General features: G+C 36.9%; 1 protein-coding gene and 1 long non-coding RNA gene across 2 annotated transcripts; both read right to left on the bottom strand.

The window, feature by feature from the left end:
• Positions 1-220: 220 nt before the first annotated feature.
• Positions 221-18,333, bottom strand: LOC107100342 (phospholemman-like). The gene is made up of 8 exons (XM_015398793.1): positions 18,119-18,333; positions 4,858-4,915; positions 3,670-3,702; positions 3,471-3,494; positions 3,231-3,305; positions 3,102-3,135; positions 2,969-3,012; positions 221-658 (listed from the first exon to the last, which is right to left on the bottom strand). The coding sequence occupies exons 2-8, from the start codon at positions 4,889-4,891 to the stop codon at positions 639-641; spliced, it is 264 nt and encodes an 87-aa protein (XP_015254279.1). The 5' UTR covers positions 4,892-4,915; positions 18,119-18,333; the 3' UTR covers positions 221-638.
• A 207-nt stretch (positions 18,334-18,540) lies between these two features.
• On the bottom strand, positions 18,541-22,752 carry LOC107100333. Its single transcript, XR_001482000.1, has 6 exons — positions 22,660-22,752; positions 20,998-21,053; positions 19,551-20,812; positions 19,320-19,394; positions 19,182-19,206; positions 18,541-19,078 (listed from the first exon to the last, which is right to left on the bottom strand). It is a non-coding gene; the product is annotated as an uncharacterized LOC107100333 (long non-coding RNA).
• Positions 22,753-23,028: the final 276 nt, after the last annotated feature.

Raw genomic sequence — 23,028 nt, 5'->3', positions numbered from 1 at the left:
TTTATAGAAACAGGACTCATTTAACAGTACAATGCACTACACTCCTCCATGAAGCAAAGCATGGAAAAAGAACACTCATTTCATAGATTTGACATTAAACACAGATTAGGTTAGGATTGTGACTAATGTCTACATTATTGTTTACCTCACACATACAGCATATATGACAGAAGTGATGACACAAAGCCTACAGTTTATGTTAAGCTCTAGGATAATTTTCTGGTGATGCGTTTGAATTATCATCAAAGTCACTTTCATTTCAGTCAGTCAGGTCTGGCAAAACGCAATGAATTATGAAGCATTTTATTCTCGTTTTGGAAGAATTCACAGACCTCTGAGTCTATGAGATGATTCCAGGAAAATCACTTCCTCAAAAACAAGGAGTCCATCTGAGTGAAATGAAAGTGACGCAGTTTTATGTACAAAATGTCTGAGAGTGATATAGAGGCAGGCTGCAGATCAGTAGCTCAGTTGTCAGGCAGGGGGGCTTCACACCTACAATCTGGTGAACACCGACTACTTTCTGTTGATTTCTCTAAATAACAGCAAAGACTGGGTTTGGTCTTATAAATCCCACGGCTGATCCTCTATGGTTTTCTGTTGGCTGGATGTTCTGGAACCCGTCGTGTTAATGTTATCTAGCATTCACAGGCGCGCCCTGCAAAAAAAACATGGAGGGAGGAGTTAGAGACCAGAGACATTAAACATTCCAGAATAATTTTTACATACGTCACTATTTCATATTTATTCTTCAGTCCAAAATTAATTAAAACTGACTCTAAAACTGACTTCCATGAAAAAGGAATCAGGTAATATCACAGAGGAGGCAGATGTGTTCTAATGAAAGTGGAAACTATGGTTCCAGTGTATGTCTGCAGGACCCTGTAGAGTTACTGACACAGTTGTTTGTTTTCCATACGGGTCTCTAATGTATTTCGTCTACAGCAAAGCTGCAATCACTGCAAAGATTTCCAACCTCAATGGCAGTTTAGAGACTGTGTTCAACACCGGTATACATTATGGAAGGATATATCAATGTTTGGTAGGAGTTTGTGTAGCAGCTGTACTTTTTCCATCTTTTATCTGCTATTATCTGTCATTATTTATCCTATATTATAACCCCACTAATATATAAATAATCCACTAACTTCCCTGTATAAACTGTATTTTCCCCCCATATTTATTCATTTTATAGCCTCTTACAATGACTATCTGAATATATATACCATATATAGTCCATGCACTGTCTCTGCACGCATGTAAATCAATATTTATATCCTGTATAGCACTTCTGGATCAATGCAAACTACATTTGGTTGCTTCATACTTGTGACACCATAATGACAATTAAGTTGAATTCTATTCTATATGCTAAATGAGAACACGTCACAAAAACACAACCTGATCATACTAGGGTTTGCCGCTAAATAGAATTACTGTATGCAGATACATTTTATTTAAATATTTGTATCTTTATTTGACTAATGTTGGCTTTTTATACAAACAAAAAGAATAGAAATCAAGATATTTATATATATATTTATATATATTTATATTATATATAATTTGGGAGAAGTTTGTGGCTCTTGTCAAAAAAAAAAAAAAAAAAAAAAGCTCTACTGCAGTTTTAGGTCTAAAACAGTTAAGCTCAGTCAGGTTGCTCTCCAAGTGGTTAACTAATGAGTCTTTTTATAGCTGCTGCCTTCAACAGTCCCAGTCTCCTCCCTGCACCCCTCCTCCACCTGATGGACACCCAGCGTCCCACCACCTGTTGAACAGCAAGGCATCTCAGGCCAGCTCTGTGAGCGCTGACTATTTCATGTTGGCATAGATGTACAAATATTTGAGTCTTTATGTGACTCTTTATGAGGCTATTTACAGTAAAGAGATAGATAAAGTAAATTAGACTTGAACATGATCAGCAAGACTAACCCGGAAATGAAATACAGAATAATCTACAGGAATCATGTGTTTTATTGATTCACCAGTAATCTATAAATACTCTTCCTTATTTTACGAATGCCAGAAAGGATGTTTACTTAAAAAAAAAAAAAATATTTGATGGAGTTGTAATTTGTAATACTTTTTCCTTAAGTTTTGCTCAATTCATATTCACTGTCCACAAATAATGTTTTTTTTTTCAGTATAACAATCTCAAGGGGATATTTCTTTAAACATATAATTTATTTGCAATTATTTAATGAAACCAATAATGCATGTAGTTAGAATAAAGAATAATCTTTCTTAGTGAAAGATTCAGGAAAACAGCTTTGCATTTAAGACAACAGGTTTGATTGAAAAATAACTAATTAATTTCTAATGCTGTGAAGATTTTAATCTTACTATTTATCCTATATTATGTTGCTCTAGCAATGGCATCCAAGCAGTGAGGGGATAAGCAAAAAAACAAATAAACTGGAGAACATTGCAGAGAGATTATGTGTGATGCCTTCAAAAAAGATTCCTTTTGTTTCCTTTCATTTTTTTTTTTTACTTGTTTTTATCTAAAATAATGAATTACTGATTAATGCTGCTTTAAGTGAGCTTAGTAGGTTAGAACATAAAGAAAAAATCAGAAGACTCAAATACTTTTTCTCTCCCTGTACATACTTTTTGTTGTCAATCTATATATTAGAGAACTTAAAATGATCAGTCTGATTTCTTCCTACGATATAGGTAAACAGGGAGATAGAGGCCTTTTTCTGCTACTCACTTTAAATTATAAACAAGAGAACATGAGGTGATGTAAAACCAGATGTGTAATACAGTAGTTCTCATAAGTTAATAAATGTTTAGGACCATATATTTAGTACATAAAAACATCTCTTTTCTACTAGAATACATCTCAAAACATATAGATTTAAATATAATAAGAGCTGAGGACTATTTGTAGGTTATATATCTTCACATCATCAATATGAGCTCTTAGCAAACAAGCAGCTATTTGCAGATGAGTATTAATGAGTACCTTTGTCGTTGAGCATCTGCTGAGCATTGCTTCCTGTCCTCGGTCTGAAAAGAGGAGAAAACAGAAATACAATCAGTGTTTTAGCCAGAAAAATGTCCTCTCTATTCTTACAGTTATGTGTCTAAAGCTTCACCTCTTCTGGTTGAACTTGCATCTGCAGTGGCCACCTTCAAGAGACAAGAAGCATGGCCCATTTTATGACGGCTGAATGTTTAAGCAATATCAAAGCCTGTTTATGAATGTTTACAGAGGAGCGTCTTACTGAACAGAATAGTGATGCCAATGAGACAGAGCACAGCAGCCAGGATGAGGCCTCCGACCCGCAGTCTATGGTAGTCTGCATAAACAAACATCGATTTCATTAGACAGTAGGCCAAATAAACACTCGCTAAATGAACTGATTTGATATACTAATTTTCATATAAATTATAATCAAAGCACTAAAACAACTTAGAAAGTTATCATCTATTATTGCAACAATGAGAAGAGAACAGTGGATTACCAAATGTAAAGGGATCATCCACCTCTGTTGGAGGAGAAATAAAAAAAACAGTTAAAGAGGAAACATGTAGCCTAGGGTAAACAGTTTGACGAGCAAACATGGGGAGACCTTTGACCCTTGAGAACATTCTAAAAGCCCTATATGATGGAAAGGCAACAAATTGAAATAAAGGAATAAAAAAACACAGTGCTATAATTACCAGCCTCCGCCTTTACAAGCACCAGGGACATAACTGCAAGAGGAGACAGAGAGAGACACATCACCATGGTGAACCACAACCTCAAGCCTCTAACACTGTTACACAAACAGCAGGGGAAACATCTGCAGTGTGTGCTGCGGCTGAGCCACATATCAGTGGAAATATGTCTGATATAGGCCAGGTTCTCACAAGGTTATGAACATAGCAGCAGGATAAAAACAACAGCAAACTTTACTACAGGACAAACTTTTGTGATTTGTAAATAATATATTTTGATTCCTCATTTCCTGAATTAATGAATTAATCGATTAAAGTAGATTTTTTTTGCACTTTCTGTTCTTGTATTTGTCAAAATACACAAATGGAAAAAAAACTGCTTTTTACTTTGCTAGAGTAGAATAATTAAATGAAATAAAACATAACTATTCAAACTGATTGCTCAGATGTCCTCTAATCAATTCAGTTGATTTTTTTTTACATCTACAACAGCACAATACTGATTTAGGGGTACCTAAAGATATCGGAAAGTTCAGAAGAAAAAATAACACTGACCTATTTAGAAAAACCCAACCTTTATTTGACCTCTTCAGTGAAGAAAGGTCAACATAGACAACATATTCTAATCTTTTAACAGTACTAGGACAATTTTAATCAAATAAAACAGAGAAAATGTTTCTTAAAACATACTTTATCAAGTTATATAAAGGCTTGGAGTGTTTTTAAAATAAATTCAGGACATCCTGCTTTCTTGGTTCTAAATATACCAAACCTTTAAAATGTTAAAGACAAGACATCGAGCCACTAAGTGAAGGCAGCTAATGATCTTCATTTTCATGAACTGGCTTCAAGGTAACAGCTAGGAGCCTTAACTTACTTTGTTTATTGTCTAATTTAAAGTGAGAGGGAGATTAAAAGGTTTATAAGAACTGGAAGATTTACAGTACAAGCAAGAGAAGGTCCTATAAACGTCCTGTTAAGTTGGAGAAAATAAAAAAAAATAAATCTTGTTAGAGTGATATTATCCAACCAGAACAGAAGTTTAATTTAATCGCATCTTTAACCTGGGTTGATGAGTGTGAAAGGTCTTTTTCACTTGACTAATTATTATTCATGTAATAAAAAATATCTTAAGTAGAACCTTTTTTTGTGGAAAACTGCTAAAATCAAATGATTCAATCTTTTACTTACATGTCACCAAAACCAAAGAGCAGATCCTCGACATCTTCAGGCCTGGAAACGTTTAGGTCTGAAAAAACAAAGGGCGGATTATTAATGGTGACCAGTAAATAAGACACCTCATTGCTCAACTTTGGCAACATAAAAGTCTGAACTCTGCCAAATACCATAACCAAATAAATAAGTCTGAGTAACTAAAATAATTATTTTTTTGTTTGACAGCTTAAACAAAGCATCAATGTAAAGTTTATGATCCTCTAAAATCAAAACTTTAAACAAACCTTTTAGTTTCATGATTGCAGGGTCTTTAAACACAAATATTTATATTTTTAACATCAGTTGATGCTTCTGCTGTTGGAAACGGCTCATTATGCCACCACAGATTTAAACACAAAATCGAGGCAACCTCGTCTTTAATTTTCTGTGTTTTTCCTCAGCAGTAAACAAACTCTCACAAATAAAGAAATGCAGTGTTTCCACATGGGCTAAAATGTCAGGAGATTTTCCTGATCAAGAAGGAATGAAGGAGTCTTTCAAAACCTTAAGTATCTTTTGGTAAGCTTTCAGAAGTTTAATCTTCTTTGCTCTTGCTTCAGTGAAGCTGTCAGAAATACAGCGGTCAGCTTTTCTAGTTCCGTGGTAATATTCTAAGCCTATTTTCTGAAGTATATGAGTGTAGAAATGGTCATCCTGTAAAATTACTCTTAGCCAGACAAGGAAGTCTCAGATCTAATCTCTGATATTTATAAACACACTAAACTAACAAATAAACACTTCAGTTACATGCAGAAAGTCTGCATTCCCACGATCCTACCTCACATGTTGCCACATACCCCCATATTTTAACACTAACAAACTCTGATTTAAACTATGATTGTGGCTCTAGCTGAATTTTTATGGTGATTTTCCACTAGATGATGAACCTCTGGAAATATATAGTCTTTTAGAAGCTCTGACAAGTTTTCTTCTTGGGTTGATTACATTGAGCTCCATCAACTCCTGTTATCTTTTCTTTTCCCCATGAAGAAAAGTAAACCCACAGTATGATGCTGCCACCTGTAGGAATACCGCAGCTGGAAAACATGTATTAGTTTTTCCTACCAAAATAATTTTCCCATGGAGGACTAGCATAATTCTTTTTACTAGAGATAATAAAAATTGTTTTGGAGGTTTGTTTCGAAACCTGAAGCCTCACATGTAAGCACCCATTAGAAATCTGAAGATAAGACATAAATATGTCTTAGTTTTTTTTAAATGGCATAATGGGATGTTAATATCTTTTGGGAGATGCAAGAGTTGATACTTCTAAAGACATTTAACCCCTTTATCCTATTCAGGGTTATCAGGATGAGGAAGGTTAAACACAAATGTACAGCAAACTTTACAGATTTCAATCTTTAAAGACTGTATAAATTTGTAAATTCGCAAAAAGCTGAAAAGCTCAGGGGGTATGACTATTTTTTGCAGAGCTCTTTAAATCTTCCATGATTAACACACTTCCTGGTGCTTTAGATTCCACGTGGCATCCAAGCGGATCAGCTCCCATGTTGTTTGTTGCTGAGATGGTTGCTATATTAAGGCAGCACCAGCAGAGGCACCATATGAACACCAAGGTGCCACTCCTTAGGCAACAGTGATTTTCCACTTACAGTAGTTTTCCGATTTGGGTGCATCAGAGGAAGAGCAAACCTTAGTGAGAAGAGATTCATGCACCACTACTTGTGAAAGAGGTCTGTGAAAAAGCAACACTTCAGACGGTAGAAGCTAAAAAAATCTGCATTCTGGATCCAACAAACTATCTGAACAATCCACAAGACAGCTACTGTCTCTCTCTGCTTTCATTAGGTTTAATTGATGCATTTTCTGCTGTGTGTAAATGTTATATCAGACAACACTTTGCTTAATGAGATCAGAATATTGCTATTATTAAAGCTGTATGTCTTCCTGGTTGGCTGCTGATCACAGGGTGGAAGCAGGAGGACAACAGCAGAACAACAGGATGAGCGCTCCTCTCCTGGTGCCTCCCCACAGCAACCCCGCGCGACGCAAGGGGAATGCAGACGATGGGAACTTGGCCAGGGACCAGTAAAGAAATAGCAAGAGGGATAAGATGTAGAAGACTGATGAAGAGCACACAGCAGGGAAAGTGGGCCTGTTTGGTGAAGCAGGGGAGAGAAACGTCTCCTTCTAACTCCACTTACAAGATCAACAGCAAATGTTTGTACAAGGTGGAGCATAGGAGAGCCTGAGGCATTGTATTCATGCAATAAAAGAAAAGAGTCCAGTAACTTGCTGGGAAAGTAGAGGTCTGTGTTGGTACGTGTCATGGAGCGGTTTTTGGCTCTCACACAAATCCTCTTTCAAAGAGGTTTACATTAAAACTGCCATAAGAAAAGTGAAGGAAAAAAACTGATTTGTTGTACAAATTAAAAGGACAAAATATGTTGAGATGGAGTTTTCTAACTAAGAAAAAACAGTTTCAAACCTTTGTTTAAAATATATGTTAATTTATGAGGGGTGTTAAATCAGGAAACCTAAAAAGAGGCGTATTACATCAGCAACTAGGGGTGTAAATCACAGCGATGGCGATTCGATTCAGTATCAATTTCCTGACCCAATGATTCGATTATTTTCGATACTCAAGAATACACCACGATACGATTCAAATAATTGGTTTTCTTTTTACCTTACAGGCTAGACAATGTTTCAAATTTGAAAGAAATCAACGAAAGCTGTAATATCGTTATGGGTTTTATTTGAGAAACAACAGCAAATAATAGAAGTAGCAAAGTTGTACTCCACCTACAGTAGGCCTATGAAAACCTCATTCACTGAAAAATAATAATGCCTCTGTATTATAGATTCTGAAAGGCCTTGAATCAAAAAAATACTGCAAGTGTAAACAGGATAGTGGCTAAAAAAAAGCGAGGTAGGAGGGTAAAATAGGTTTAGGGCCACCGCAGCATCGCAGTCAGACTTACATCCAGGAGCAAATGGATAAAAATAAAAAAATAAATGAATCGATACTCTTGCGGACGTGTCGATGCTTCGGATTATCGGCTGTTGGATCAATGAATCGATACAAAACGATTATTATTTACACCCCTAGTAACAATCATTCAAAATGTTCTTTCCCTGTCAACGGCCAGCCGAATGGCAGCCCACTTCCCTCCAACTCCCAGCCACTGGAGTCACCCCCTCTTCCATATATCCACCCTTTCAATGAATTACAGGGACTGTAATTCAGTGTAGATCTTAATGTCCAGAAATCATGACTGAAAAAAATATTTTAGTATAAATATTGATGTTTAAAAAGGAATTGTAGGGGACCAGCCAAGTAAAGGAAGGAAAGTGGGGACATTTTGAATGACTACTACTGTACATCTGGTCCACATGGTGAGCCTTTCTACCAGCAGGTGTGCTCTGTTTACAACCTTAGCAGTTTAGTTTGCTTTACTCCTGACTGTTAGGGTTTGAATGAAAGGTTAGAAGACTTTTTTATTCTTATACAATCTGAATGAGGCGGCATAAATTAAACTCAAATGGCAAAAAAAAAAAAACAGAAGGCCAGCCTTGTGTTTCTGAGAGAATAAAGTTACCTTGCAGACTAAATGAATTGTCACCAAATGAATTCACAAACTCCCGAAAATACATATTGGCAGAAGCTGCATGCAATGCATCAGCCTCAAATACAGACTTGGTTTGAACCAATGAACTGCAAGACGTCACTGCACTTGTGGAACAAATCAAGAATGTGATCCAGCTTCTGTCTCTGCTGCGAATGGCTAAAACACGACATGAGAGGCAGCTGCCACTTGGTGATTTAGCCTCTTTAAACCCAACAGGTCGCCTTAAGTGAGGGTAATAACTCAGAATGCATAAAATTCCACTGCTAAAATTTATACCAGCAGGTGGAGCCATAGAGCGCAGCTCCAAGCTGACACCAAAAGTTCAAAGCCCCACAGCTCTGGAGCTGTTATAGAGGTCTGAAATTTTCTGCATTTGTGGTTGACATGATGGAGAACAAATATAAAACAATACACCTGCTTTTTCTCAAGAATGTATTTATTACTGCTGAAACTAGAGGGTGTTAGCTTACAAATAATGTATTGCATATGTAATTCGGGCTTACAGTTCCTAAGTTAGTTGCTTTTCCATTAGGGTATGCAAAATATGCGAGGATTACCCAAAATGAGGTGGATGTTAAAAGGTTAAGGGCTGGTTATACTCCCTGCAGCAGTGTGTCGCAGTGAGCTTGTCGCAGATGTTTTTGATTTATGCCCAATATTGAAGTGTGGTCTGCACTATGTTATTCCACACCACAACACAAGAGGGACAATCACGAACTAGCTGTGGGTCTAGATATGGCCGAGGCGGAGAGGAAGTGTGGGCAAGTTTGTGTGACAACGGAGGGACATGAGGGTGAAAAGTTGCGGGGATCCAGGTGGAAAAAGGGTTCCAGCGTTCTCGCGCACCTCGCTCTTCTAGCTGGTCCAACTTCATGAGTCGTTTTTCCATGGCAGTGTCCTGCAGGTTTTAGAGATTTCCCTGCTTTAGTAGAGCTGATTATGATAATTGCAGTTTAGCAAAAGACTTTAAATCAGCTTTAAATTAAAAAGCAAGAAAACCTCTAAAACCTGCAGGACAGCGGCCCTCGAGGACCGATTTTGGGGATACCTGCTCTATGGTCTACCATGACTCTCTGCTTACATTAGCGTACACTCAATAACCTTCAAGTGAAAGTTAAAAATACAGGCCTTTTCTTTCAACCTACATTCCTTTACATGCTCCACCAGAAGTGGAACATTTTTCCTCTGACCTCATTTTATTCTTGCAGTTCTGTCTTGGTACTTCTTGCTGCTCTTTTGTAAAACAACTACCCCCTCTGCCATTGCATTGGCTTGTCTCTAAAGCTAAGGTGCTACACAGCCACAGTGGATGTGACTTTCTATGAACAGGTGAATTTCTTGTGAAAAGACAAAGCCAAGACCAACTCTGCTGTCGTTCCTTGCCCCATCAACAACAAGAATACATTTTCTTTAGTTCCCGAGGGGGTTTAAAGGTCCAAAGATGGAGCCCAACACACAGCGACTAAAGAAGAGTGAGAGTCGGATCACAGGCAGATGAAGAAAAAAAACAGTTGTTTTTTAAGAAGATATATTGTTTTCCCATCAGTGTAAGTTTTCTTTCAGGGGGCCTGCAGGCAATGACCTTCCAGGATTTTAGAATTTTATTCTGAAATAAAACCCCCATGGAACATCTATGCTCTGTTGTTAAACAACTGAATGCCTTTAAAAGCTCAGCCTCTGCTTTGTGCTCCGTACAACTTTATTAAAAATATTGTCTAATCACTGCTGATGGCCTATATCTAAAGGGAGGCTTGTTTTACCCCAAGGCCCAAATTCCCCCTGTGGAGCAACAACTCCAGCAGCGCTGCTGCAGCAATAAAGACGGCTCTGTTCGGGCTTTGTCATGCTACTCTGCCAATCTGACTGGGCTTTGTTTTCAGCTCTCATAGTGGGATTTTTTTCTATTCACATTTTCTATCAATTCTTTTTTTTCCCTGAAAGAACTATCTGTTTAAAACCACCAAAACACATTACTTTTCTACTTTGGATCAACTTCTGTCTCTTTTCTTTGACTCTACAGTTTGTTTAAACATTTCCTTTACTCGTTCCCTTTTCCTAAACAAAAACAAAAGAACAACGCTTGCCCACACCCTGGCACGTTCATCCTTTTCCCCCTTCCCTCCTTCCCTCCAGCCTTTGAAACCCATTTATCCATTATATTACAAGCCTAGAGGCGAGGCTTCTAGGGTTTCTTCTCAGGAGCCCATAATCAGTTTCTGCAACCATCTCTTCTTCTCCTCTCTTGTCAAGCAGCTCTTTTCTACCATCCAGTACTAACTCCCCCATATGGCCCCAGCTCTAAAAGCAAAACTGACATATGTAAACTGAAATTAAAAAAGCTTGTCTGGCCCATGGAGATTATACATTAATACTAAAACAGAAACCTACAGCGTGGACGACAGACAGCTGGTATTTTCCGAAGTTAATCATATCAAAATATTTTAACCAGATTATCTTAACTGGTGCTGCTGGTCATGAGGAGTCCATGTTGACCTTCAGCACTGCTTTAAACTAGCCAAATTATTCAGACATAATCTTCTAAGTACGAACAAGGAGAAGGAAGGAGTAAATTCTGAAAGAAAGATTAAAAGGTCCTGGGAGAACCAAATCACATACCTATGACCAGCTCTTTAATTACAGTAAAACAGGCACATTACTGTGCAAAAACCATCAGCCATCTTGTAATTTGCTTTCAAGGAGTCAAGATTCTGGAAATTTTTGATGTGTCCAGGTGGTGTTATGCTTGTTTTTTAGTTACTTTCCTCTGGTTTATTCAAAACTTTATGAGTCACTCTGCACTGAACACAAACTAGCCAAAGATGTGGTTGTTTTTTGTTTTTGTATACCTTTTAAGCTCCTTAACAACCAAGAGATAAGAGGATATGAAAACCACTGATAACATACAGTATTTCCTAGGTTTTTTCTATCATGAGAAAATCAATTGTAAAAGTTGGAAGAAGACATTGAAGCATGAGGGCTGCTTCTATAAAAAGAAGGTTTAGATATTTTAAAGGCTAAATGATAATGCTTTATCAGCATGATTAGCTCAGCTAGCATTACTTTGAGTCTCAGAGCTATAAAGAAAATAGAGGCCTATTAAGCTTTGCCTTCCTGTAGTCTCTAAGTCCTGTAAGTCTTGTCTTCTTGCTGCTTGTATGAAACTCAGACATGTCTGAACACGTCCCTCGAAACACAACATGTATAAAACAACATAACTGATACAGGAAACACGTGATTTCTAGTCTTTTTCACATGTTTTAACAACATCTTTAATAAAGACAATGTTGTTTTTGATAGTGTCAACATATATTTTGTTTAAAGACTTGAGAAAGAGAGGATTTCTTTTAGATTTTAAGCATTCACCCACAGGTAAAAGCCGATGAGGCTGATAATTAATATTTGTTTTTATTGAAATCATTAAACTGAACTGAGCTGGTTGAAACAGATTCCATTTCCTCTCTTTCTGTGCCTCTATAGATTTAGAGGTTGTGACATCGAAGATATGGCAAACTTATAGCCATGAAATAGAGATGACTGAAGGTTTGCTAGCAGTACAGTTCATATCATGGAATCAAAGCATAAAAAACATAGTCAAACACTGAAATGCTCTTACAATTGCTCTTAAAGCAGCTTTGTAAAGTTCTTTTTTTGTTTATTCCACAAAAATCATTGCAAAAAAAATCTGTATTGGATAAAGTAGATTAAATTGACTACTCCACGTGTTTTTAAGATGTATGCATTGTGAGCAGGGGCGGATCTAGGATTCTAGGAGGTCAGGGGCAGAGCCCTGAGGGTGAAAGTGAGAGTGTAGATTTTCTGATAAAAATCCCATTCTGATGTAAAATATGACAGATTACTGGATTAAGGAAATTTCAGGCATACGACATGCTATCACACATATTTCCTAAAAATATGGGAGGAGGAGGAGGAGGAGGATAGAATGGATATTTCAGCAGCCTGAAATAATCTTTTGACCCTCCATAACATTGGAAGAAATTAATTTACCTGCAAGTTTTTTAACTGTGTTTATTCCTCTCTTCATCAACAACAGATCCTTTGGATTCGGTGAAATATGAAAATTATTTACCAGTTATGAGAGGAAAATCAAATATTTTAGCCACCTGGACTGAGCTGGGCTAAAGTGGTGGCAGCAGCGAGAGGGAAACACTTCTGCTTCTTCCACTCTCTGGTGAATTCCACTACTGCACATTTTACTCAGATCAGCTAGGAAGCTTACATCCAGGGCTCTTGGGAAAACATCAGGGGCTGTAGCCACCCCCTAGATCCGCCACTGATTGTGGGTAATGTAGTTTTAAACAGGTTTAAAAAAAAAAGAAATCTAGATTATGAATTGTATCAATAACAAGTGGTTGAACAACGAATTGAGCCACCAATGAGTTCATGTGGGTCTGGGTTTCAGAATAATAATGTCTGTTCACAAAAATCGTCCTCAGTGTCATAGAAGTGGAAATAAAAACACATTAGATATTTCTACTATTTCTCTTTAGAGGCAGAATAAAGTAACTATGAATCGAATTTACCACCAGTTGTTTTAAATATTGATATAGAATTGGTGAAGGGGTTTAAGGTTTAGACCGAATGTGAGGAGTCAGGTTTGAATCCCAGTTGTGTAAGGAAGGGCCTCAGGTGTAAAAACTATGTCAACAGAGCAGCATAAAGGACACAAGCAGAAGCACGTGTTTCTGGCTCTAGCTGTAAGCTAAAGAGCTGATCATTTGAATCATGCCCACACCAGTGGATAGCAATAAAACAGCCTGGCCAGAGCAGCTGCTGCTGCTACAGCTGTTCTGTCAGCATTGGGGGTAGATTCGTCTGCTTTACTTCTATTGCTGCTCTTTATTTAGACCATTAGAAACTTAAAACCAAAGATATGGTTTTCTTCTTCTTCTTTGAAGCCATAAGAGACTGTGGTATATCGCAAACGTTGAGATTTATTACGACGTAATATTATATACTTTTTTTTTTCACTGAAAAATATATTTAAAATAGCGTTGTTATTTGACTGTTTATTACCTAAACATTGTTTGATGAGCAGACTGACACGTTTGTAGTTTAGCGACGATGCATCGATATGCCTGTATCCTGTTTCCCTGAATGTACTTTGGGTCGGCGGTTCCCGCGCTGTTTCTGAGGCCATGTTCAATGTGTCCAAGCTAGCAAACAATCAAAGCACTTAATTCAAAATTGATGTTGTGGATACTCAGAAGTGACAGGCATCCAGCTAAAAAAAAACATAACAAACAAAACTTGTCAAGTATGAGTGCAAGCTACAAGAACAAGGAAAAGAGTGCTGCAATTCTAGGTTTTTGCCACAGGTTGCAGTATCATTTTAAGTTATGTTGAAAAAACTCTACATCACGTCACAGACTCTGCATCAAACTGACCCAATCAATGTGTTTTTTTGTTGTTTTTTTTCTCCCAAAAAGTCTACATTTGATCACGGCTGCACTTTAAGAAATCGAAATGTGATGAGAGCTGCAAAAAATGAAATTTCATTTTATACAAAATGACAATAAAGTTTGTCTAAGTCTATGTCTAGAGTATATTTGCCATAATTATAGTCTACAAAAAGTCTTTCATATTTCACAGAAGTCAGCTGGTCTGTGCTAGAAGTAGAACTGGAAGAAAACAACAGAAAATATTATACTACAAGCAAATTAAATGAATAAGAATAAGCACAAAATAACCTAATTACAAAAAACTGAACTGATTAGCAGTGGTCTAAGTGGAGGAACGCATTATAAGGCAGTTTTAGGATTGTTGTCACTGCCTTAGCATGCAGTTTGTTTACTTATACATCTGGTCTGTGCACAGCATGTACGTCCAGTTTGCGAGTATCTTTCCAACCCGAAAGCCCACATTTGACATGTGGTGTTTGTGTTCCTGAACTACAAAGGCAGCTGTCTATTTCCAGCAGCATTTTCATGCCTAAATTAGCATCAGTGAGTTCCAGAGTTTAACACACCCCTCATGGAACACATGCATACATTCAGGAATGTCTGTGTTACGGTTTGACTAAACACTTGATGTATTGATTAATTTAATGATCAAGTTATTAATCAGAGTAGAAGGAAAATGTCCTTTGACTCAGCATTTAGGAACTTGTTTTTATATTGAAAATTAGTCAAATAACTTGTTAAACTTGCAACCTTTGCTGCTGGATCCAAGCTAATGGTACCAACCAAAGATGAGTTCCAACAAATGAAGCTGACTCTATTATCATTATTATAGAAATACAACAGAGATAGGAAGAAAGTGGCCAGGCTCCATGGGGTGATGAGTTAGGCGGATAAAGTGATATAAAAAGGAAAGGTCACTACAAGAACATTGGGAAATAGGAGGGACCAGCGAGGGAGTGTACAAGGGGAGGAATTTAGGCTTTAGGGAAGGAGAGAGACAGGAAGATGAGGGAGAGTGAGGTTGGGAAACTGAGGGAGGGAGGAGGGACATTCAGAAAGCACGAGGGAGTGCAGCATAGTCCAACCATGAGTCACACATGGAAACCACAAGTGCTTACAACAGACTTGTGCTTAGCTCTGCAGCCATATTGTAGAAATGGATTCATTTGAGTTTTATTCAACCCCATTATGGTTGAAAACAGCCTCAATTACCTGCTTAGACTATGATGTTAATTAATAGTTAAAACATTATATGTGAAATTTGATGGTTTCTATCTTTTTAGAAACCTTTAGAGCAGTGCTTTAAAGCTTGGAGGTCAAACAGTGAAAGCAGTGAAGGTCACAGCCATGATGCTGATATAAAATCAATACCTCCTCATTGAGGTGTCTAAATTTGTGTTTGTGAGCCTGCAAAGCGATAAGTGGGGAGGTAAAGGAAAGAGTGGGCTCCTCTCATCCCCCTCTCTCCTCCTTTCCACCAAAGCCAAAGTGTTTCTCTCAGTTTCTCCTGTTGTTTTCTCTGAGACCTGTGATCATGTGAGGCGAGGTGAAGATGGAGAGCTAAGTCTGTCTCATCTGTGAGAGAATAAATAGCTCTGTCACTTCACACAAAAGAATCCTTAACTCTGCTTTTGCTGCTGGTATTTCTTTTGCATTAATATTAACAGGACATTTTATATATAAATATAAAAAGATCTACCCGTAAACATCTATTCGTGTTGTTTATTTACTCATATTCTTACATTGAAGCAACAAAAGCAATACCTTTTTAGGAATATTTGCCTAAAATATACCAATATGCTGTGTCGTTTCTTTATTTTCTGTACAGTCTGTATCTGTAATCATGGCTTGTAGATAAGCACTGACAAAGTAAATATAAATACCTACCCTATGAAAACTTCTAGAAAGTTTTATTTTCCTTCGGCTTCCATCAGTGCTGAATTTATGTGGCAATGTAGAGACAGCCTTTCAATCAATATCTAATGGTTTACATATTCTATTGTGATCCAGAGGAGGATCACTACAGCCTCAGAAATGGTTCCTGTCCCTTGTCCTGTTCCCAGGCTGCCCTGTGGCACTTGGCAAACAGTGGCCGCCATTTCTCTTATCAGCCGACCTTCTGTCTCTCACACAACCCAGACTGCACCATGTGTTTTAAAAGCTAAGCCACTGCCACATTTAGAGGGCTTTCTTTAGGGTTAGAACTAGGGCTCCAACTAACGATTATTTTACAAATCAATTCATCTGTCTATCATTTTTTCGATTAATAATCGGAAAACCAAAAGTTCCCTAAAGAAGATTTTTGTTTTGCAAAATTAAACCAGGTGAAACTAAAACTTTCCCACTGGAGGCGTTCTGGATAGAGCATAATGACAAACATTTTTTTTTTAAATCTAAAATGTGAATTTTTAACATTTTTTTTTTTTACAATTTTGATATAATTACTGCTCTAAATGGGTTACACTGTCAGCTTAAGACATTTTGTACCATCTCTATACTCTATTTAATGATTAATCAATTACTAAATTAGTTGATGGTCATTTCAATAATCGATTAATCCTGAAAAATTGTTTCAACCCTAGTTAGAACTAAAATGTGTCTGATTGAATTGATAAAAATCATGTCTTTATGATAAAAATGTAATGAATTTCAAAACAATTGCTAGTCTATTGGATTTCAATGGGTGCAGCATTGCAACCACAGATATACTTTGTTATAGGAAAACACAATATATCAGCATTAACATCTATTTTGGCTGATATTAGACATCATTCAACACCATATATCTAAACTGTACTATAATGTAGAAAAACAATGTCTGCAGTGTTGTCCTTTTATCAGTGAGGTCAAAGCATATGGAAATAAATATCAGCAAATATTAGTTATTGTCTATAAGGATGTTATAAATATCTAATGGAAATGTCAATCCAAATTTTTATGCTGTTTTTTCCCCCTAGTTTTTCCACTTCCTGGAAAAGTTGGCCATGGTCAGTTTTTAGACTTTTTCATTTTGCTTACACAATTGTAAAACAGAAAGAAATTTCGCTTGGAACAGCTCTCTGGACAATTTAATCTTCTTTTTTTTTAAGTGCAGTCTTGAAAAATATTTAAAATATATATATATATAAAAATAGTAATATAAACATATACGTTTTTATGTTTGTTTCAAATTTTAGCTTTTCACCTCTCATTTTTTTATATGTACCCTGATTACAAAAAGTAAATCATCCCTCAATAGTATATCTTTCAGGAATACACTATTCAGGGATCTGGAGAACAATAAATTGCCCTATCTGTTTTGACAAAGAGAGTTTGACCAAATTTTATTAGTGTGAATAAAGGAAACTCCAACAAAATCTGACTGGGTATACCATTTGTGTTGACTATTTCATTTTCAACTTTTTTTTTGTTTGTTTGTTCGTTAGTTTTTGTTTTTTTTTGTACAAAAAGATGGAAAGAAAGAAATACAAATGAGTTTCCTGCAGTAAACAAATAAATAACTATGTCCTTAGATTCTAAAGGGGTCTTAAATTACATGTCTGCTTTGAAGGTGTTAAAATAAATTTAAGCCATATGCTACAGCTGACAAGTTGATATCTGATTCATAGATTCCATAAATGTAAATAAAAAAGATGGTTTTTCAAACTTTTTAAAGTGTTTAGAGTTTCAGTAATCCCTTTTATGTTCAAAGGTAAATAGAAAAATTAAAATATCTCTAAAACACTGCTTGATTTTTTTCCAATATTTGTGAAAACGTTGGTTAAAGAAAGAAAGGAGGAAAAAAAAGCAGGCACAGGCTCAGAAAGAGCGAGTCGCCCGCGGCCCTGGTCATAGAAGAACCGCCACTGCTCACGCGCCTAGTTTAGTGCGCGCGTGCTGCCGTCCGTCCCTCGCTACAGAAGCAGGACAGAGGGAATAAAAACTGCTTTCCACCCCATTTCTTTGGTTTAAACAGCTTATACAGCAGAGCTGGAAACATGACGATAGATGTTTATCTGTGTCTTAGCTAGTGTGTAAACAACAGACCGATCACTTATTATAAAATTTAAGGTTATTTATCAAGTTTAAATAACAGTTTCTTTTTTCATTCCGCCCTATAAAGAAAGACAAACTTAAACACGCCCTTTACCCATAAACAAACAAACAAACAAACTATATTTTTGTAAGAGGAAACGCAAAACATGGAGAACGTCATGAAAAAGCAGAGTTTTGTTGAAGCCTTACCTTGTAAATGGTTAAAGTGAGCAGCAGAAAGCAGAAGGACTGATATGAATGTGCGGCTGAAGAAGCGTCCTCCTCACTGAGCAGAGCCCACACCCAGCCTTCAACACTTCCCTCACACACTCAACAGGTTGGCTCGCTTTTTAACACAAAGAAGGGGGCTGTGTTCAAAGCCTTGCTAAAGCTTTGCTGGATGGTAGCTGATCCCGGTTCGGTTTCCGCTTACTTTAAACCCAGGAAGCGCCAAAGAACGGGGAGGGGAAGCTGATCCAGAGTCAGCCTACTGTGTTATTGGAAAGGAAACTGTTCAAATTAGGCAGTTATAGGTTTGAGGGATCAAAATAAAGAAAATTACTACATATAGATTGAATAGGTCTTAAAAAAAAAAAAAAAAAACTCTCACGTACACATTTAATAAATTTTAAATAGTGACATTTATTAGAATTTCAACATGCATTTAGCTGGGCGACATTTATTTTCACGAATTCTGTTACAACATATAAGTCAATATATATAATTAATCACACATCACCAATTTGAATGAACACCATTTTATCAAACTTATGATCATTTTCTATTAAAGGCCCTAGAAGCCTTCTACAACATTTGATGTCAGTTTATGCACCTGTAGAGAGAGCCCTCTATGCTGTATGGGCAGTGCTACTAGTAATATAAGGACATATAAGGGAAAAAATTGACAAAATCGGAGGTGGAGCTATTGAGATTCAACTAATTTAGTCTTTGACATTTTAAGGCTTTTTATAATGGCGTATCAGAAATAACATGGGGATGCTGATTGCTTTATGTCTGTACAGGTAAAGCCAAATCTTCTGAGATGTGCTTCCTCCTACTGTCCCACCATGCTCCCGTTCTCTCCAACCACAACCTCCCAGCTCCTCTTTGTGACTGAAACAGGTTTGTCGGGATCGGGATCAGATATCACTGTCGTTTTCCTTTTTCCGACTGGGTAAGGAGAGAGAAGGGAGTGGCAGCAGTTAACATGGCAGTCTGAGAAGGGGAGCAACTTTTAATTCAGACCAGCTCCTGATCAGTAGAAATGTCTTACCTGGGTCTCTTAGCACATTGGTTATCTAGGACAGAAAAAAAACAACAACAGATGTTTTTGCAGATATTTGTGTGATTTTGATCAATCAGTCATTCTGAAAAGCTAAACTTGTCCTTTGTTGATGACTGGAGAACTTACAGACGACAAGGCCGATTCCTCCACCTATCAACAAGCAGGCAAAGATCAGGCCTCCGATTCTTAGCCTTTCATAGTCTGTCAGACAAAGGAGCAGACACATCCAGCTGTTAGATAAAAAAATCACCCAGATTTTGAATAAAAGCTGTCATTGCATTTGACTTTTCTACATTCTGACCCTCTGGTGGCTTGTGTCTGATTCAATGCAATAGAAAGCTGTGTGTTCCCACTTACTGTAAACGAATGGGTCTGAAGAACCGACACCAAAGCAGGAAGGCGTAGAAAAAAAGAAAAGAAAACAAAAATTATTTAGTTACAGTTTTTAGTCAGTCAGCCAAACAGCAGATTTGTGCCTATTTCCATTTCCCAATTGCATCTCAAAAGCTTTAATGAATTGCAAAATACTGTGAAACTTTCACATTAGAAAACATTGCTTCTTTCAGCACCTCAGTAATTTGTTTGTTGTATTGACATTAGATGTAACCATGGATTGGCTACTGACTCCAAGGTTCATTTTCAGGTTTTTAAATATTACAGATTCAAAACAGCGAAAAACTTTAATATCATTCCTTATAAAGCAGTGATTCCCAACCGGGGGTACGTGTTCCCCTAGTGGACCGCGAGTGCATCGCAAAGGGTGCATAAAAATATGTTATTTTTGAGGTAGTAAAATAAAATAGGATTGGGATCTATTTTTCTTTGGGAGGACCCAATCAAAAATTTAAAAAAGCTTTTATTCAACCAAAAACTAAGTTTTTAGTATATGTGTGTGTGCACCTTAAGCTTTGACCCACATCCAAACCAAGCAAAATATCAGATTTTATGAAGAGAACAGCCTGGGATCAGCTGTTTCTTTACACAGAGCTATAGGAGCTCATCAAAGCAGCTTAGGTGTTGTAATGAAAACAAAGTAAAACTTATTAAGTCCGTCTGACTATAACTTTTGTTCTGCATTTCCCCCCCATTTCATCAAGTTTAAATGGGATTATAATGGAGTTACTCAGAGGAGCTCGAGTTTATTTATTCTGATTTCTTACTAACTTCCAGGTAACATATTTATTTTATGTTTTTTTTTTAGATGGAAGGAATAAAATGCCTCAGAATTAAATGCTCAAGTTAAAAGATTTAGTAAGGGTTCCACTTTTGGACAATCATCCATACTTTTGACTGAGTGGGGGACTCATGGTCAGAAAAAAGGCCCAAAGGGGTACCGAAGTCAAACAACATTTGGAAACACTGATCTAAGGTGTGTTTAATGAGATGCAAGACGGAAAAAAACAAAAAAAAACTGGTTCAAATAATCAAAGTGAATCAAGAAAACAACACATAGACGCTAAATGATGTAACTTCACTATAGATTCTAGACTCAAATCTCCCATCTGGTGATACTGAGTCTGAATGAAACTTAAAATTGTTCCCAGATCAACGGTTCAATGAAAAAAGAAGAAGAGGTTTGGTCTTACTTGCTTCTGCTTCCATAAAAATGGAAAACAGTGCTAGAAAAAGTAGAGAAAAAAATAATTATTTTAAAGTTAAGTGAGTAAAACTTCTTCTTTTTGAAGTTTAATTCTCCACATGTTCAATTAAAATGATTTTATATTGAAACCAGTTATTATTCTGCAATAGATAACTCTATAAATTGTCTTTTGTTCTATGTAATGTGCTTTTTTGTTTTAATTACCTGCCAGGAAAGTGACAAGAGTGATATGTCCCATCTTGAACACAACAGACAGTCAGCTATAAAGAGACAAAGATAAACATACATGGAGATAACAGGACCGTGAGACATTTTTCTCATCACTTTTTCTTTCCTGGTCTCTTAGTGTCCTACAGACCAGCGACACTCTGTACTTTGCCCTTTCCTCAGGAAGAATGTCCTCGTGGTGAGAGAGGTCAGTGCCTCGTCAGCAGGGTATTCTGGGTATTTGTAGAGTAAACAGCAGATCATTTTTTGTTATGGGTCGAAACCCAGCATGTCTATAGAAAACGGCCCTTCGGCTTAAACTTGACTGGAGAGAGTTGTTTAGCGACCGGCCAAAAGTAGTCATGTGATTTACTGATCTGCTTTGGTTCCACCTCTGATGCTCTCTGTTTGATCACAGTGAAAAAATAGGACTGATTATGAAATACTTAGGTTTTCCCAAAGCAGATGTAATTCATATTGATTGGTATAATAAATGGCATACCTACTAGAATTTTTTTTTTTTTTTAAGTTACCAATTTAAGCTGTTATAGAACAATAAAACCCATTATTTTATTGTCTTCTTTCTTTCTTCTTTGGTAAACTTTGCGGGCTGAAACATTAGGGAATACACGTATGGTGAAATACAAGTTACTAACTCCTTTCTGGGCTTCCTTTGGCTTAATGAAATGCTATCTATCAATTTTTATTGTATTCAATAGTATTTTTCACAGCCATTACATTTTTTATCTATGATAACCAAAAGCTAAAGCAGATGCAAACATGCTGGAGTGAAATATATGTGTTTTGTGCGTTAATATGCATATTCCAGAAAGATTTAAAACTGATTTTAAGATTAATGTGTGGTTTCATGCATTTTTATGAGAGCCAGTTCTTGCCTTTGTGACCTTGGCCAAATTAAATGTGTGTCTAATGTGTTCAAAGTTGCTGATTCCTTATTTTTGCTGTATTTAACTGTCATAAGTGTTCTAAAATTTAGAATTGAAATTGCCCTGTTTGTTTCTGTGACCAGAAGAACAAAAGGCAGAAGATGAAATTAATAAAATATTTTTTTTAGGGGGGTATGTTTAACCAGATTGGTTGCAAAATAACACATTTTCTATCTGCATCTTATCCAGCCTCCTCATCTGACGTGTTGCATCAGCATCTCTCCAGCTGAACATCAAGTGGAAACACAGATAATGCAGACGCCTCTCATGTCTCTATCTCTGTCCCTTCCATTATGACCTTCGTCAGGTGACTTCTCAGTGTTAGCATCAGGTTGCACTTAACAAGTCAAGGTCAACAGGGCCTTTGTCTTCCAGAAGCCATGTGTTAAAATGCCTTCCACAACATAAAGGCATTTGTTCTGGGACCTCAAGCATCAGTGGTTTCTGCCACTCTGAAAACAAGGATGCTTGAGTCTATGCAAAAATTCTTTAATATCCTGGGTATATAGTTAAGGAAAATAAAAATAAAAAACCTAGAAAAAAGCCAGATTAGTTTCATTGAAACAGTTAATCATCATCCTATCTGTATATAAGAAAAAAATAATTGGGATCAAGTAACAATAAGAAAACATTAAGAAATCTTTCTGTGCTAATCAATAACCAAGATCCCTCGAATGTTGTCAAGCGTTCTACTCCCCCCCCACCCCCTTACCTGAGGTGATGATCCAGGAGCAGAGGAGCGTTTGTGAAAACTCCAAGACCGTGCCAGGTTAAAAGTGCCTTTTCTTTTTTACCCGAATAAGTACTTTGAGCTCCTCCTCTTTGTTTGGGATAGAAACAATCGTACTGTATGTGCACAAGCACACTGTGAGTGTGACATGGCTGCCAGGCTGACGCATGTATGGATCGAAAGCCAGTTTTAGTGTTATTCCATAAACATCAACAAGTGCGTGTGCATAGTGGAGACTACCTTTTTTACTCACACTTAAAAGCCTTCACAGCATTGCAAAAGTGGCCATGGCCCTTGAACTTCACTTTTTGTCACACTGAAACCAATGTAATATATTTGATTGGGCTTTTA

Source organism: Cyprinodon variegatus, unplaced genomic scaffold (genome assembly GCF_000732505.1).
Source record: "Cyprinodon variegatus isolate N-32 unplaced genomic scaffold, C_variegatus-1.0 Scaffold961, whole genome shotgun sequence".
Classification (NCBI taxonomy): domain Eukaryota; kingdom Metazoa; phylum Chordata; class Actinopteri; order Cyprinodontiformes; family Cyprinodontidae; genus Cyprinodon; species Cyprinodon variegatus.
Note: the sequence above shows the minus strand (reverse complement) of the source record. Positions and strands in the feature narration are given on the sequence as shown.